At 41.4% G+C, this 16,526-nt stretch overlaps 1 protein-coding gene across 1 annotated transcript in view; it reads left to right on the top strand.

The window, feature by feature from the left end:
* LOC118556575 (serine/threonine-protein phosphatase 6 regulatory subunit 2-like) overlaps positions 1-16,526 on the top strand; it is a 32,733-nt gene that overhangs the window by 3,906 nt on the left and 12,301 nt on the right. The window contains exons 2-10 of the mRNA XM_036149263.1: positions 7,551-7,715; positions 7,850-8,104; positions 12,156-12,342; positions 12,435-12,572; positions 12,674-12,739; positions 12,876-12,988; positions 13,659-13,772; positions 15,966-16,092; positions 16,291-16,443. Coding sequence (XP_036005156.1) covers positions 7,878-8,104; positions 12,156-12,342; positions 12,435-12,572; positions 12,674-12,739; positions 12,876-12,988; positions 13,659-13,772; positions 15,966-16,092; positions 16,291-16,443 — 1,125 coding nt within the window. The 5' untranslated portion in view covers positions 7,551-7,715; positions 7,850-7,877. The remainder of the gene's footprint in view (positions 1-7,550; positions 7,716-7,849; positions 8,105-12,155; positions 12,343-12,434; positions 12,573-12,673; positions 12,740-12,875; positions 12,989-13,658; positions 13,773-15,965; positions 16,093-16,290; positions 16,444-16,526) is intronic.

Here is a 16,526-nt window from a genome sequence, read left to right as displayed (position 1 = left end):
ATGCCGTGAACTCTCGTGCTTGCTCTCCTCAAGCTCCAAGGAACTCAGAGCGGAGCAAGACGGCGTAACCGAGCATGCAGTAGGCGTTGGTTTTCACAGAGACGGTCTGGAACAGAGGATGTGGAATTTGGGGGTAAAGCTTCCAGCGTGGTGGCCTTTGCTTTGCCGACTCCACTATCCGTGTCGGCCGCAACGGACTGACTCACATCTGCAATAGAAGCAAATTGTGAACTTATCTCCGTTGTTAATCGCTCGAATGGAGTGAGAAACACCGTCCTGTTTTCAATGAGACCCCACTGATATGTGCAGGAACAGGGATGCCGCTATGATTTGCTCCATACAAATCTGATCCAGTCGACTTTTCATCTCATACAATGTGCTATTCCATCTTGTTTTAGCATCTTGGTTGTCACACGTGACCTTTGCTGTATATATCTCAGCCGGGAGGCGGAAAGTTGAGTGACAAAAATGTTTTCCCCCCTAATGGCTACACATCCAGAGATGTTTGGCTGGCTCAACACTCGACCACGCACCGCTAGGCACCGCTAGCTGTAGTGTATGTTCCACACAGTCCAGACTTGTAACGCCACATCTGTCCGTTGTCCCTAGCGTATTCCGTCCAAAGCACAAATTGCTCGTTGTCCCTTTTTGTTTTTTTGCTGAGCGAACATGCAGTCAAATGTAAACCGTTGAGCGTGCAAATCAGCTCTGTTCATTATAAAGTTTTCATCGATCCATTTCATTGATCATCTGGCCATATGTCTGTAGTGTCAGTCACATTGTGGCATGTATGACCACTGCTTCAGGGAAAGTGGGGAGAGAAACGTCACAGCATTTTGGAAGGTTTTAGTAGGGTTCAATGTTCTCTGTCAGCTGCTGAAATCCTCAGTCCTCTACTCTGGAAAACGACCGGTCCGTGAGAGCCATCATATTCATTGTTTTGGCTGTTTCCGACAGTCTTTGGAGAACCTCTTGGTTTGCTCGAATGCGTAATGTATTGTGCTCCCAACTTCTGCCGCAATTGTTTTAATTTTTGCCTTCTAGCTACTGTTAAAACGTGTTTGTTAGCTCCTGCATGCTCGTTCTTCTTTTGACTAATCAAATTGGGGCTGTTGAATGACTTTACATTGACGATATGTTAAATAAATGACTAACATTGACCAAATACTGCTGTAATATCATGCATCCACAATGGAGTTGTCAAAATAATATCTTGACATAATCAATACTAAAAATGAATTATTCAAAGATACTCACTTGACCCATTCACATTTGCCCAAACTCTCACAATTCGTCCGACCACATTGCTCCAATAACAGAGACGGTAAAGATTGAAAATCGCCATACCATACGATCCAACGGAAAATGCGTTGTAGCTATTAGATCTGGTTGAAGTGAATGAGGCCAGGAAGACCGGATTGCGGTTTTCTGCAGCTGTGCTTCCTAGCTCCGAACAAGCTAGAACCCTGCTCTGTCTTGCTCGGAGCTACGCAGCAATTTGATGGGAAATCTGTGGGTCAGACAGGAAGGAAGACACCTTTAACAAAGTAAAACTCATCTGCTTTGGGCAGAATACAAAAGAGAATCTCTGAACCGGAGATTCAGTAAAACAATTTAATAAACAGTTTATGTAACGCTACACTGGTTGGAGACCAGAAGTACAGCCAACAGATCTCGCGAGTCCGGTGATCCGTAGAGGGAGCCTCTACGCAGCCAGTAGGTGAGAAAGAAAATCTGTTCGTCGGATCGGATAGTTTGGTGGGTTTGAGCCTTAAGCCTCTCTGCAGTGATCTGCTGCTGGAAGTTTAAACTCTAACATGTTGAGTACAGGCAGAAAAACATCTTACTTTCTTTATAGAGGAGACAAACAAAAGTGTTGTTTGGAGGACTTATTCCTACAAGGCACGCTGACAAGAAAAACTCAAAATGCTGAACAATGCTAAGATAATGCTACAGTATAATCCCATGACTCTATAGAGGAGTGTACATCAGTAAAGCTCCTGTTTCTCAAACAATCAAGTAGTAAACGGACGACATCAGCTAACACAAACTGTTTATGTATTAGCTACATGGACAGAGACAGCCCAGCGACGGTCCTCTGTCGGTCTGAGCTCGCCTGCTGCTGTCCAAAATGGTATCAAGAATCAAATGTATTTCCTAGTGTCTGTATAGAGTTTGAAATTTTAGCATCACATCATCCCTAATCCCTATTACACTTACATGTATAATATGACAAAGGACGTAAGAAATAAACTTCACCAACAAAAAAGTGGACTACGAAACAACAATGTACTTCTGCCGATCAGGGGACTAAACTAGAATAATAAACTCAGCTGTTTATGTTTCAGCCAATTCTTGTTCTAAGAGCTGTGGGACTTTTTTAAAACTATTTAAACTGTCTGAAAGTCTTTTCCGAATATCTAGTTCTCAACGGAGGGGGGGGGGGGGGGATTTTTGAATGCCACTGTAGTCAGAAATTAAAACAACCCCTAATTGACTGCAGACATTTTACTCTGTCATTCATTGACACGCTGGCAGTGTGTGCCAGCGTCTTGCTAGGTGGTTGGGGGTCCAGGCCGTGCTCGGGCTGATGTGGCAACCAGCAACACGGGAGGCTGTTTTGGCAAAAGGACTAAAGCAGACAAACACAACTGCTGGATAGTATACACAAATGCTGGATACAGTTTTCCCAGTGACCAAACTGTATCCAGCAGGTGGCACGGTCTTTGTTGAAGCCGGAGGCCCCGATGACACACTCTGACGTGTTTAAGCGTTCTCTGCCAGAGGTCCGTATCGCATCAGAGCAGGAGCAAGTCAGCAGCCGCCACGCACTGTACCGGATGGTGGCTTAGTAGGTTTGGATTTCTACAGCCAGCTCATCGCACCTTACCAAAATATGTCTCACGCAATCAAGAGAAACATACTCTGAGGTCTCTGATCATGAAACAGTAGCACATTAAAGCGTGAAAATGGTAATTGTGGATATTATTGTATTCTAGCAAACATTCTGATGATTCAACAGACAAAAAATCGGCACGTTCTGCAGGTATTTCATTTAACTACTTACTTTTTGAATTGTAGAAATACATGAAAAGGAAAATGCATGTAAACAAATAATTCAATGTCTTAAAGAAAAAGAAGAAAATCATGATTTTTATTGCTTAAAGCAACAACAGCGGCATGGCATGTCTGTAGTGTATGTTTGAATTTTTGTAGGAAAAGATGAGCCTGCAGTTAAAGTAAGTGTGTCAAAAACTCCAAATAAATATGTGTAGGTTCCCAGTACAACGTATTAGCATTCCTTTGCTATTACCGTATTTTTCGGACCGTAGCTCACATCACTCAAAAAATGCGTCTTAAAGAGGGAAAAAAACAAACATATAAGTTGCGTTGGACTATGTCACGTTTATTTAGACATTTATTTCACAGTATCCAAGGCTAAAAACTGGCATTTAATCTGGTAAACCAACTTATTCAACTAGACAATTGCATCCACAACAGGCTGAACAACATGGAACATACCTGGGAGGTTGAATGGGGTAAATTAGCATAACATGCCAGCAACTCCTTCTAGCAAGTTACTGGCACATTTTCAGCGTAACGGGCCGTTACGCTAAAAACGAAAGGGAAAGTCCCTTTCCTTTATTTCAACGCTTTATGCTTTTAATTACTATTTTCTTTGCCTCTGTAGGTGCCATTGTTCATCTTTCATCATCTGCTTCATGTGCCAGTAGACAGTTTTTGCAGCCTCCGATGGCTTCTTGTTGGGTGAAAAGTTAAGCATTTGCTTTTCTGCCGCGTGCACAGGGAGTTCTCAGCGGGGTTTATTGCTCTTGTGTACTCTGTAAATGTATGCCAGATGGACGCCGCTGCCCCCGTTGAAGCTCTAGCTAAAACGTGTCCTCCTTGTAGAGAAACCAAAATAAAAGGAGGAAGCACTTTGATTTCCTCCTTTAGTTTTACTTCCATGATTGCCAGTTGCTGAGCCTTTTGGTCAGAGAAACAGCTCAGCAGGTCTAATAGTTCTTTTCATGCTCGTGTGTTGTGTTTGGATGAGTTAATACAATAACTACAACAAAAAAAACTTTAAGCATTCCATATTTTTAACCTTTATTTAGGATAGTTTTTCTTTCCATACTCTAATAGGAGCTTTTATTGTGTTGCTGAGACCAGAGAATAGAAAAATTATTCCGGTAATGATGGATATGTGCACAGCAAAGCTTTATGATGGGTAAATGTTTCTTGTAATACAGCGTCTTAATGATTACTGATATAAAGGCAAGGCAAGTTTATTTATATAGACATTTTCAGTAAAAAGACAATTCTTCTTGGTGCTGGGCAGTGTTGTTGCCGGGGTTGTGTCCAGCCATCATGGGTCCCGGGCTTGGCCTATGTGGCGAGAGGTGATGACGTGGCTTAGTGCCCAACATTTCACCGTGTGCCTCAGAGGCCTGGGGGCCTCTGCTCCTGTGCTTCACAGATGACCAATCTCTATGTGGGCCATATATCGGCGCTGGGGTGGTGCCCTGTGTCTGTGCGCCTGGGGCTGCTGCAGACTTCTCTGCTGCCCCTGGATGCTGAGTGGTCCAAGCCTTCTGTAGTTCTCACCATTCTGACAAGTTTGCACCTCCAGGCGACAAATTTATGCACATATACCCACTCAACACAAACACACGCACACATCTATGCACCCACACATACACAAAAAATCCAAATGGAAGAAGGTGAATACATTTTAATGATAATACATTGAGATATGTCTGTCACAGCCCCTCTCTATGCCACTTTGACAGGTGAGCGGTGGGAGCCTGCTGGAAAAGAGATAGCTCTAGGTGCTCAACTAGCTAATCAAACATACTATCCATTCCCCCGCTTCGTCCCACTGGCAGGAATTATGGGAAATGTAGGCAATGGGTACACTTGACCATGAAGGATAGAAAGTCTTTGGAGAGTCTCCGTGGCTCACAGTATCCAGACGGTACGGCCGAGTGTGTGGGAGCCTTTAGTGTGTCTGCTAAGGGATAGCCCGCAAGCTAGCCCACACTAGAACCTTCAAGAAGCTGGTGAAATAATGAGTTTAGGGCTGTTTCGCTGCTTCAGTGTGCATTCACGCAGCGGAGCGTGTGATGCAGCTGGTAGGGGGAGTCAGACTGACAGATCCCTGTCGTTGGACTGTCTGTCACGATATTAACAGCTAGCATTAACTCATGTTGTCCGGCACTGATTCAGACTCAAAGAAGTCACATATCCTTGCAATTGACCAATACTTGATAAAGCAAAAATGTCTCTTAGCAATCTGGAAGCTTGTCTTATTTGCCTCCAGATTACAAGAAAAGCTCTGGTCCAAACACTTGTATTTAGGTCTTTCATTGAGACGTTAGAAAAAGGCAGAGAATCAAGAGACTTTGCACACTGACTTTTATTTCGACTTTAGGCCATTGTGTGTCATACAAATTTTGAATCCAAGCTTCTTAAAAGGTGGTTTTTAAACAGGCCTTGGCGATAAACTGAAATTCTTACCAATGCTGAAATTTACGACTATGACGACTGTCATTTTGACCGTATAGGTATTTTCCATTTTATAAAAAATTTTAAATGTTTTTGTCTCTTTTGGCTGTATATAGTAAGGCTATAAGATGCATGTACGGTCTGTAGTCATGTGACTCCAGTCTGTAACAGGAAGTGAAAGACACGGTGAGGTTGAGAAAATGAAGGGAATTTCAAATGTTGAAATGGCAGCAGTGGTAGAGCTGGTTTAGGAGGAAGCAGAGCAGCCGTTAAAGTACGTTACAGCCAGTAGCACGATTAACCCGTACATTAGTCTGTATATTATATCGATGAAGAATGGAAACTGTGCTCCAGAGTGCCTGAGATGGCATATTTTCTTGTTGATACCAGGAGAGATGGTCGGATAAGGCCAAGACTTTTGACCTTGCAAAAACTGCTTTGTTGATCCTTATCAAAGTCTAAAACTTAGAAACGATGTTGAAATTCTATGTTGCTATGATCTAATAATCTTTAGGCCAATATTATTAATTTCAGCCATTGCTGCCCTTTTTTAGTTAACAAGGAATCATGTGGTCACAAAATGTTTGAACAGGATCCTAGCAGAGCTGTTCTGAATGTACTACAGCTTCTGAAAGGTTTTCTCAGGAATCCCGATGAATAGCGCATTGCAGTAATCCAGCCTAATGGAGACAAAGTTTTTCTACATCTGCAGAAGTTAGTGTACGATGGAGTTTGGCAATATTCCTGAGACGGAAGAAGGAGGTGTTGCAGAGATGTTTGATGCCAGGTTACTGGCTGATGTTGAAAGGGGAATATCTTGTCCTGATAAGATGATGCAGGTAATGTCAGACGGCAGAACCTGGTGTGGAAAGCCGACTGAAATGGCTTTGGTGTTGGAGCTGTTTAGCTGAAGAAAGTTTGGCTTTATTCATGCTTTTATCTCCTCCAAGCAGGTGGTCAGAGTGGGTGATGTCAGGGCAGCGGAGGGGTTTGGGTTTGTCCTGAGGTAGAGTTGAGTGTCATCAGCATAGCAGTGGAAGGAAATTACATGCCAAAGGGGAAAATGTAGAGTATAAACTGGATGGGGCCAAGCACTAAGCCTTGAGGGACACCACAGTTGACATTATGTGTTTAACCTTTCCCAAGGCAATATGCTCAATTCTCCCAGTGATGTAGGATGATAACCAGCCATGGACCATCAGGAAGACCGATAGGGGAATGTAGACGGCGAAGGTGGATGTTGTGGTTAGGACACATGTTACTATTGCAGCAATGTGGCCTTTCTACTTTGATGCAATCATGATTCAATAAAGTAAAGCATGAATTTTGGATTCCGTCCTGCGATATTATTTTGAGAGCAAAACAGCCCTGGCACACGTAGACAACCAGCCTCTCCATGTGGCATGCCTGAAATGTTGAGACAGGATGCTTGGAAAAAGAAAAAGAAAAACAGTAGTAAAATTTCAATAATCTGTTTGCATTTTTCTATTGGAAATGAGTTTTAAATGAGAGATTTTTCTATAAAAAAAATTTCTATAAAAATGTGCTAAAAGTTATATTTTCAGTCCAGAAAATTAAGAAATTACAAGATTATCTCTGTTTGTGTAGCATTTGTCCCTAAGCACTACTACTGGGTTTTTACTGAAAAAATTTTTTAGTCACGGCTTGTCGATGGTTAAAGCATTCATAGACGGAAAAGGTTGGATGTTCTTAGTTTTGCTACATTTAATGGAAAAGACCTATTCATCACTGATCAATGTGTGCAGCTTTAACTACAATTCTCTGCAAATCATGGGGCTAGGTAACTCCATGTTTGACTCTACCAACTATTAAGGTTCTAGAAAAAGAGCGTCCACAACTTGACTTAAAATGATTTATTCTCTCCATGTCTTTATCACCACCCCGGTTGTTTAACACCCCAGCACTTTGAAGCCTCTTGTTACTAAAAGGTGCTATATAAATAAACTTGCCTTGCCATTTGTTTGCAGGTTCAAAATCCCTTCCAATTGTTGTGCTAAGAGAATTTGTTTGGTCTATTGCAGGTTATGGTGAGCCTTGCCGTGTGTCCCAAAGAGGCCTGTGTTTTAAGAAAAGACCCATGCTGATAAATGCAACGACTTGCCACACTCTCTGTTGTCTGCACACACACAAATGCCTGCCTGCCTGTGGAGGAGGTCTGATTAAAGATATCCAGATTTCATCCACTGGTATGTGTGTTGATGTTTTGCGCCTGCTTAGCGTTGCCTTAAAGCGTACGAGTTTTGGGTGCTTACATTCTCCTGTTTTCTTTCTTTCTTTCATTCCTGCTGCCTCCCTCGCCATGCTCTCCCCGGCCGCCCAGGGCTGAGCCCCCCATCCCAGCGGCCAACATGTTTTGGAAGTTCGACCTACACACCACCTCCCACATTGACCAGTTGCTGGACAAGGAAGACGTGACGTTGAGAGAGCTGATGGAGGAAGACGACGTCCTGCAGGAGTGCAAGGCCCAAAACAGACGGCTGCTTCTCTTTCTCTCCCAGGACCACTGCATGCAAGAGCTAGTCAGCCTCATTACCACAGAGCCCCCTGCTGACCTGGAGGAGAGAAGCCGCTTCAAGTAAGACCTAATGCTGGTGATGGCAGGGAAAAATACATCACTGCGCTATTAGACGCACTAGCTTGTCTTTGGAAAGTCATGCTCGTTGTTAGGTAGAGCCAGTTAACCGGATTATTACCATAATGGAAGAAAATATCATATTTGAAAGTTAATTTCTGAAATTCTGTTCAATTAAAAAATTGAAACTTGTTAAGAATGTAATATATTTAAAATTTTATAACTGTTGGTTTTGGATTAAGGATTATTTCTACTTCTAAACTCCAAAATTCAGTTTCTTAGAAAAGATAAATTTTTCTTAAGCCCAATGAAAGAAAACACTTTTTTAACATCAAAAGTTTAGCCTGTTAAGAAGGTATGTTCACACATGCACTGCACGTTTGGTAGGGCCAACAAAAAAAACTAAACTGTGATTTATTTCAATCATAATTGCGATTTAATTTTTACTTCTCTCTGCATTAATTATAAGCAACAAAAATGCCATGTAGATGAAAATGTTTGTAAACAAGGACTATTTAACACAAGAAATTGAATTGAATTATTAATCAGAATATTCTAATTCGAGAATAACTTGTTTAGCTGGACATCAGTCTTTGTTGAACAGTGCAAAGTGCAACCAACAAACAAGTCTATGTGTTAAACAGTTTGACCGGTACTTAATGCTATGGTGAGATTCCTGAAAGCTTCTGTTAAAGTATTGATTATATAAACTACAAAATAATTAATAAAATGAGATTATCTCACTGCTGCAACATTCTTCCCTTCCATGTGGAGGCAAACCCACTTTAAACATGACACCTAAAGCATTAGTCTTATTTATTAATTGTTACCTAGCCAAAAATTGCAGACCTCTGCGATTTGGACATTTCTTAAAATTGGGATTATATTGCAAATGCGATTGTCAGCCCTAATTTTTGGTTAGAGTTGTTTTTGAAACAGAATCAGCTTTAATCACCAGGTTGTTTCATACAACAAGGAAATTTGACTCTGGATCCCCTTTGCTCTCAATGAAGACATTTTGGTACAAATATAGAAAAAAGGAAATACTTTTTCCTGCAAATCCATATACATACATGTCTACAAAAAAGGTGATGGTCGGATTACCGCAAATAAGCATTGTGTTCATCGGAGAGACAGCCTGGTGGGGAGAAAGTGTTTCTCTAGCGGTTAGTTTCAGTAAATGGCGCTCTGTGGTGTTGGCCTGAAGGTAAAGGTCTAAAGAGTGTGTGTCTAGGATGTGTGGAGTCAGCAGAGATGTTAGCTGCCCTTTTGGTCCTGGACCTGTGCAAGTCCTGGATGGAGGGAATGATCCTCTCTGCAGACCTGATTGTTAACTGGAATTTGGACCTGTCCTGTTTGGTGGACGAGCCAAACCAGATGGAGGAACACAAGAGGACAAAATAATTGATGGCAATGTAGAAGATGACCAGCAGCTCCTGGGGAAGGTTGGACTTGTTGAGTTGCTGCAGGAAGTCCAGTCTCTACTGAACCTTCTTCTGAACATTGTCTCTGTGTGAGGACCAGCTCGGGTTCGGAGAAAAAGGATGGCTCCTAGGAACCGGAAGTGATCCTCAGCAAAAACTGTGTTATTGAGAAGGGTGAGGTGAGCCAGTGCAGGAGTTGCTCTGCACTGTGTTGAGGGGGTTTAAGCTCCAGGGAGTTCTGACACCACCTCATGTGTTTTATTGGTGCAGTCAGACAGATTAATCATAATTAATCCTTAAAAGTTAATCGGAGTAAATTTGTTTTAACCAAATGTCGAAAAATTGTTGGTCACATCAAGCATAGCCCATCTACTGTTTTTTATTTCACGGCTTTTTAACAATGTCAAAGTAGGAAAAAAACAAAACAATAACAGCAGCTTTTGTAGAATTGATGACTTCAGTGATAACTTAAATTATCTTTATCATAAGCTGACTTGAAATGTAATTAATCGTAATAATTTTTTTTTAACAGATGCGTGATTAATTAAGCCCCTTTCATATTTACAACCTGACCCAGTAATTCACTGTTAGTTTACTGGGTCAGAGTTATGTACAATAAAGACAGAACTGATTTACCAGGTAAAACAGACCCAGGAATTTATTGGGTCAAGACCTAATATTATACCTAGTAGTTTACTGGGACCGCTCTAGTGTGAATAAAGACGTTACAATCCTGGGTAAGGCATACATTTGGGTGATTACGGAAAACTTTCCAAGTGAGGCGTTGGCATTAGGCACATCCATTCCACCGTTGCCAATTTAATTGTGAAAAGGAGCTGACCGGGTAAATTACTACAATTAAAGTTTATTGTCCCACCTGTGTTAAATAGTGACTGAACAAACAACAATTTCTTTTTTTCCCCCACACATTATTAAACTTGGTTACGGAATAAAAACAAATAAGATGAATAGAATAAAACATATGAAACACTAATAATCCCCACAAAATCCCTCACCATCATTCGTGTTTTTAGCTTTTCTATCGTGTTGCAATTTTTTTTTTGGTTGAGAAGTTGACTCTGCTCCGCCAGGCAGCCTGGCCGAATGGGAGCTATTAAGCCGACATCCTAAGGAGCTTGTTGAGTGTTTATGTTTAAAAACAGAACTGCATATAGAGCATTATGTGCCCTTGTCATCATTAAACAGTGCAAAAATATCCAGACTCCATTTGGACAGCATCCTGTTGCCTCCATTACTTTTTTTTTTCTGAGGTTCCATCTAAATACCCTTATTAGCTTCTGCTCCTAGCTCCTGTTCTGTAAACTTTCATGAGGTCAACAGTAAGAACTCTATTGTGGGGATGAAAGAAGCTTCGGACTGCTGTGCAGATTTCGGACAGCCTTTAACTCCGACATCATTACGTAACGGAAACGCACATGGATGATGCGGCAAGTCAAATCCAGGCCTACAGCCTTCTCAAAATGAACTACAAAGTGTGCGTTCTCTTCTCTCCGTACATTTTTGTTGATTTCCATGAGGTGGCTGTGCTGATATATAATGTCACGCAAGGGATTGTGGGATAGCTTAAGGCTCCTTAATGGATGTCGCGAGGTTCCTAGGTAAAACTGAGGAAGCTTACTGGCTCCCTTTCCTACCTCCTTCCTTACTGACTGCACTAATCGGACAGCACTTATCATGGCGACCGCTGACGCACTACCACTTTGGCTAACGAGTCCTTGCTCTATAAGGGTATTCGGATGGACCCATACAACTACTGCGGAACAGAATGACCGGGAGTACCCTTTTCTGCATGTCGGTCATACAACAACACTGAAAGAAGGTCATCAGTTAATCAGATGGAACAAACTTTAATTTTAAAAGTTTTAAAAATGGAATAAGTTGTACGCTTGTGAGCCAAACGTATTTAGAGTTGTATTGAAAATGTACTTCCTCTTTAAACTCTTGTCCTGCTGGTTCTTCTGGTTGAAAGCATCCAGATTTTATGTGCTTGGTGCCTGCTGTTTGAAATAAGAACTATAGCACCTCAACTGCACTTAAAAATAAAGGTGTGTATACTTTGTAGCTGATATGACAGAGTTAGAGGAGTGGCTGGTGAATGCTGGAAGAAGTCCTTTGTGTAGGTATAAGGTGTGAGTGAATGGTTGGGAGGTATGGGCTGTTCCTTTTCAAACCTGCATGTCTATGAAACGTGTCAGCAGAGGGAAGCTGCAAGTTCCCTGGTATGCCTTGAGAACCTCCTCTAAACTCGTCAGTAGGCTTTGTTTTGGAATCATCAAGACCGAATGCTGATGAGGGAATTCAGCCCGTGGATTTAGGCGTGTTGGAGAAGGGATGCATTGAGCAGTTTGCAGGATAGTAGCCCTCAAGGATCAGACAAAACTTTAGGTTTTTACTAGAAAAAAAGCCTTTACTATGCAAATCAACAGAAATAAACACTTGAAATATATTACTGAGCAATTACTGTGTAATATGAGTTTTCCCTTTTTGAATTAAATTGCTGAAAATTACTTCCCGCACCAGTTAATACAACAAATTACCACGAATCCTTACTTTTATAATTAGGTTGCACAAAGAAATATTCTAACTGTCATTGTTGTTTTTCCTGTAAGGTTTCCAAATATAGCCTGTGAGCTCCTGACCTCAGATGTGTCCATTATAAACGATAAGCTCGGTGGGGATGAATCTCTCCTTGAGATGCTCTACAAATTCCTGGATAAGGACCCGCCTCTAAATCCTTTACTTGCCAGCTTCTTCAGTAAAACCATCGGCAATCTCATTGCCAGGAAAACGGAACAGGTCCACTGAAAAATCTAAATTCATGTCAGCTTAGATCAGATTATTTTGGTCATCCCAAAATTCTAAATGTTCGTCAACGTGTTGTTTTCCAGGTGATCACGTTTTTAAAGAAAAAAGAAGGCTTTATCGGTCTGGTGCTTAAACACATTGATGCCTCTGCCATGATGGACCTGCTTCTTCGCCTAATCAGTTGTGTGGAACCTGCGCCTTTAAGGCAGGAAGTGCTTCATGTAAGTTACCAAAAATATTTGTTCCCTTTTCAAACTGAACTCTTCCCATTTTAAAGCGTTAAAGCATTTATTAAAGCATTTTGTCCTGGTTTTTTTTTTAGTGGCTAAATGAGGAGAAGCTGGTACAGAGACTCATAGAACTTATCAGTACTGGCAAAGATGAAGAAGTAAGTGGAAAGCTGTACAGTTTGGAGGTTCACACAGCTGGACCTACTTTATTTCACTAACACTTGATGTTTCGTCATTTACTGAAAGGTCCTTCTCTGAAATGAAGTCTTCTTATTCATTTGTTTTAATTCCCAGAGACAATCAAATGCGTCCCAAACGCTTTGTGATATCATCCGCCTTAGTCGAGATCAGGCCAACCAGATGCAGGATAATGTGGAGTCTGACCCACTATTGACTGTGCTGGAGTCGTAAGTTTTTGACCCACTATTAGTTTAACAAAATCATAAAAACTTTAACGATGACAATATTGTTCGGGGTGAAATCCTGGGTGCTATTCCCACGGATCGTAACACAAGTTTGTCACTTACTGTTTAAAGTTAAAGCTTAATATCATTGTTCTTTACGCTGCATTCCATTATTTTTGCTCAAGTTGTGTTTGAGAAAAATCCCTTAGAATTTCATCAAAAAGTTCTGTTGTCACTAATTCAGTTAAAAAAGTCAAGGGCATATATAGATTAATTAGGGTGAAATAGTTAGAGCATCTGTTTCTATTAATCTATATGATTGTGGCTTTCAATTTATGAAAAGCCAAGATTCAGTTGTGCAGGAAATTAAAAGATCACATAAGACTGAGAAAAACAAATAGTTTTAGTGCAGCCTATTAAAAGAGGATGTCCATGCACCATAGCGTAGAGGTACGGTAGGACTATAGTACTGTAAAGCAGATGATGGTCCTGTTGGCAGTCAGGGCAGGTGCCAAGCCCTGTTTGACGATAGAAAGGGAACAAAATAGAAAGGACTTTTTGGTTGAGCCAGTTGGACCACAGTTTTGCTTTTGAGCAATGCTTCCTCATGCTAGAAGAGCAGATAACAGATACGGAGTTGCATTTTTCAGCCTGCTTTTTCCTTGTTTTCCAGGCAGGAAACTGTAACAGGGCTTCTCAAAAATATGTTTGAGGGGGAGAGGAGTGAGGCCTCCATTGTTAATGGAACTCAAGTGCTACTTACCTTATTGGAGACCAGAAGGTCTGGGTGAGTACCATGTCCATTTTCTGTTCTTCCTATGACTGATTGTATGATTCGTTTATTATTCTAATGTGGGGCTGTTTTTAATTCTTTAATCGTTGATCTCATTACTGACTTATTATAGTACCATTTCACTTTGATCCTGTGGGTGTTTAAGGTGAAGCTGGCATGGTGCGCTAATCAGCTGTAAAGCGCTTCCCATCAAATCTCAGAGCCATTATTAATTTAGAATAAAAATGACATTATTCTTTAAACTGTTTTTTTTTTTTTTAAACAAAACCACCTGCTTGTCCCACTGTGCTGGCTTTTTGGTGGATTGGCACACGTTGACATGGGCATGTGCGAGCTACTGAAAGGAACAAAGTTGTTTTAATAAGACAATAATTAATGCAAAACATTGCTTGTATAGCATTAAAACTTAAGTTAGCAGTATTTGTTCAAGTAATTTACAAATACTTTAAAAGAGCCACAGTTTCACAATCAAACCTAAAAGTGAATAACATCTATTTGCTTTTATTTAAAACATAAAAGCTGCAACCTTCCTTGCTGCTGTTTGAATAATGTAGTTACAGGTTATCTGTAACATTCTCAGCTGATGTTATATCAGTGAGATGTACAAGAAGGACGGCTCCTCTTGATAATAAAATCAAACAATCAAATTAATCCAGTCATAGACAAAAAACGACTGAAATGCATAGATTCCAATGCAGGCCACGGGAATATGAGCGAGGAAGCTGAGGGGTGGGGGCTTTGTGCTGTAAGCGTATTGAGACAGCTATTCAATGCAGCCAAGTTCAGTTTATTATGTTGATCGGTATAAAGTTAGCCAGTTGCATACTTGGTTGAACTTTTCAGCAATCCCTCATGGTTAGCGTGCATGGTTAACAGAAGCTTGTAGCAGAAGCAGCCTGTGTGAACGACCATCTGCTGCGACTGACCGTGGTTTGAGAGGACAGAGCAAACACATCCATGCACTGGTCGTTTAGTACTTTCTATGGACAATAGAAGGTAAACTGAGGTAATAGCTGCATTAGCTTCTTTAGTGGCTTCATCTAGTCGAGTGACACGGCTAACCACAGAAGCCCTGAGCAAGTGGTACAACGGTGAAAAAGAGCACCGTACATATAAATAGTCACAGCAGTAGCTTCCTCAATGGCTTTGTCCATAAAAGGCACAAGGTTAAGAACAGAAAGCACGAGCAAACTGCAGAGGTTGACCAGTGTTGGCCTGTTTTCATCTATCAGCGATGGGTCTTGACAGCGTACATTTAGCCAATTTCTAAACAGGCATATCTTTGAGCAGCACAGCGCTGCTGCTGTAGTAAAGACCCAGAGACGAGCAGTACAGTCTCCTGCCTCAGAGCTACAGCTAGACCCCAGAGACAGTGGTTAGAGGTTTGTGTGCCAATGTCTGAAGAAAGACCAAAACCAGCAGTTTAAATAAGACGTTATCTTTAAAGTGAACACGTGCATTACCTTTAGCTTTCTAGCAAAGTGTTCAGGCAGTCGCCGTGACTAATTTAGCCAGCAATCCCTTGCAGCATCGGCTTTGGAGCTTAATTGTCAGAAACCGTCACTCATGCACACTAGTTTCAATGTTAACCTCATTTTTTCAGCAGAAAAACAGCAAGCATTGTCCTTTTTAATTTAGCCTCATCTCATTGTGCACGGCAGATCAATAACTTAGCTGGTTATTTGTCAGGCAGAGCAGCGTCAATGCAGTCACTCAGTCTATAGGTGCCTTTCCACTAGAGGAACCGTGGCCAAACCAGACTAAGCAAGTAGAAATCTACCATAAAACCGCCCCCATAGGGAGGTTGGTGGAAATGGAGCTTCATAGTGGCAGGATGCCAACTTTCCCCCCTGGCCGAAGTATCTCATCTGAAGTTCAGATTTGTTGTAAACCTTTGAATTATACTAAATTCTTTTTCTTTTTTTTGCTCGAACATTTAGACCCAGCCACCTTTACTGTATATTGGCTATTTTTCACAAGTTTTACTTTGAAATCCAATGATTCACCAAAGTTAGTAGTAATATCTAATTAACGAAAAAGCAAACTTCCTCTTTTTACAGATGGTAACGCTTTCAGCAAATCCTTTTTTTTCCCCAGAGAAAGGAAAAAAAGAGAGCCTGATTTTAATTTATAGACGCATGGTGTTTACGCTGACTTTTGTATCGTTTCTCTTTTTGTTTCTTCCAGGTTGGAAGGGTTAATGGATCTGTATTCTCAGGGTTACGAAAGGTCTTACACTGTCAACAGCAGTATTTTAAATGCCATTGAGCCCCATTTAAAGGACTTCCAGCAGCTTCTTCTGGACCCCCCTAAGGTATCCGCATACGGAAAACCACCACACTCTCACGTTTAAGCATTTAACCCTTCTTCAGTCACGGACTGTGTTTAAGATATTTTTCTGAAACCTGCCATCGCCCACATTAAGACTGTCACAGTTTTTATCGCACAGATCAAAGGAGAAAGTAATATGCATGATAACAACAGTTTTTGACCAGCATGGCTCCTTTCACAGAAAAGTGCAATATTGATGACCGTTGGGATTCTGGAGCAGCCGCTGGGCAACGCCCGCCTTCATGTGGCCCGGCTGGTGGCTGCCCTGCTGCAGACCAGCGCACCCAGCATCTGCCAGGAGCTCTGCAGTCTTGCCACCATGGACCTACTACTGGTAGGGTACACTTTGTTTTCTGTAGCCCCTCATATTGAATGCCAGTCAATATGTAGGCTAGGAAGTTGCATCATCTTTGCCCA

The sequence above is a fragment of the Fundulus heteroclitus genome, chromosome 17 (assembly GCF_011125445.2).
Source record: "Fundulus heteroclitus isolate FHET01 chromosome 17, MU-UCD_Fhet_4.1, whole genome shotgun sequence".
Taxonomy (NCBI): Eukaryota; Metazoa; Chordata; class Actinopteri; order Cyprinodontiformes; family Fundulidae; genus Fundulus; species Fundulus heteroclitus.
The sequence above is the reverse complement of the archived record's forward strand: the minus strand, read 5'-3'. Positions and strand labels throughout refer to the sequence as shown.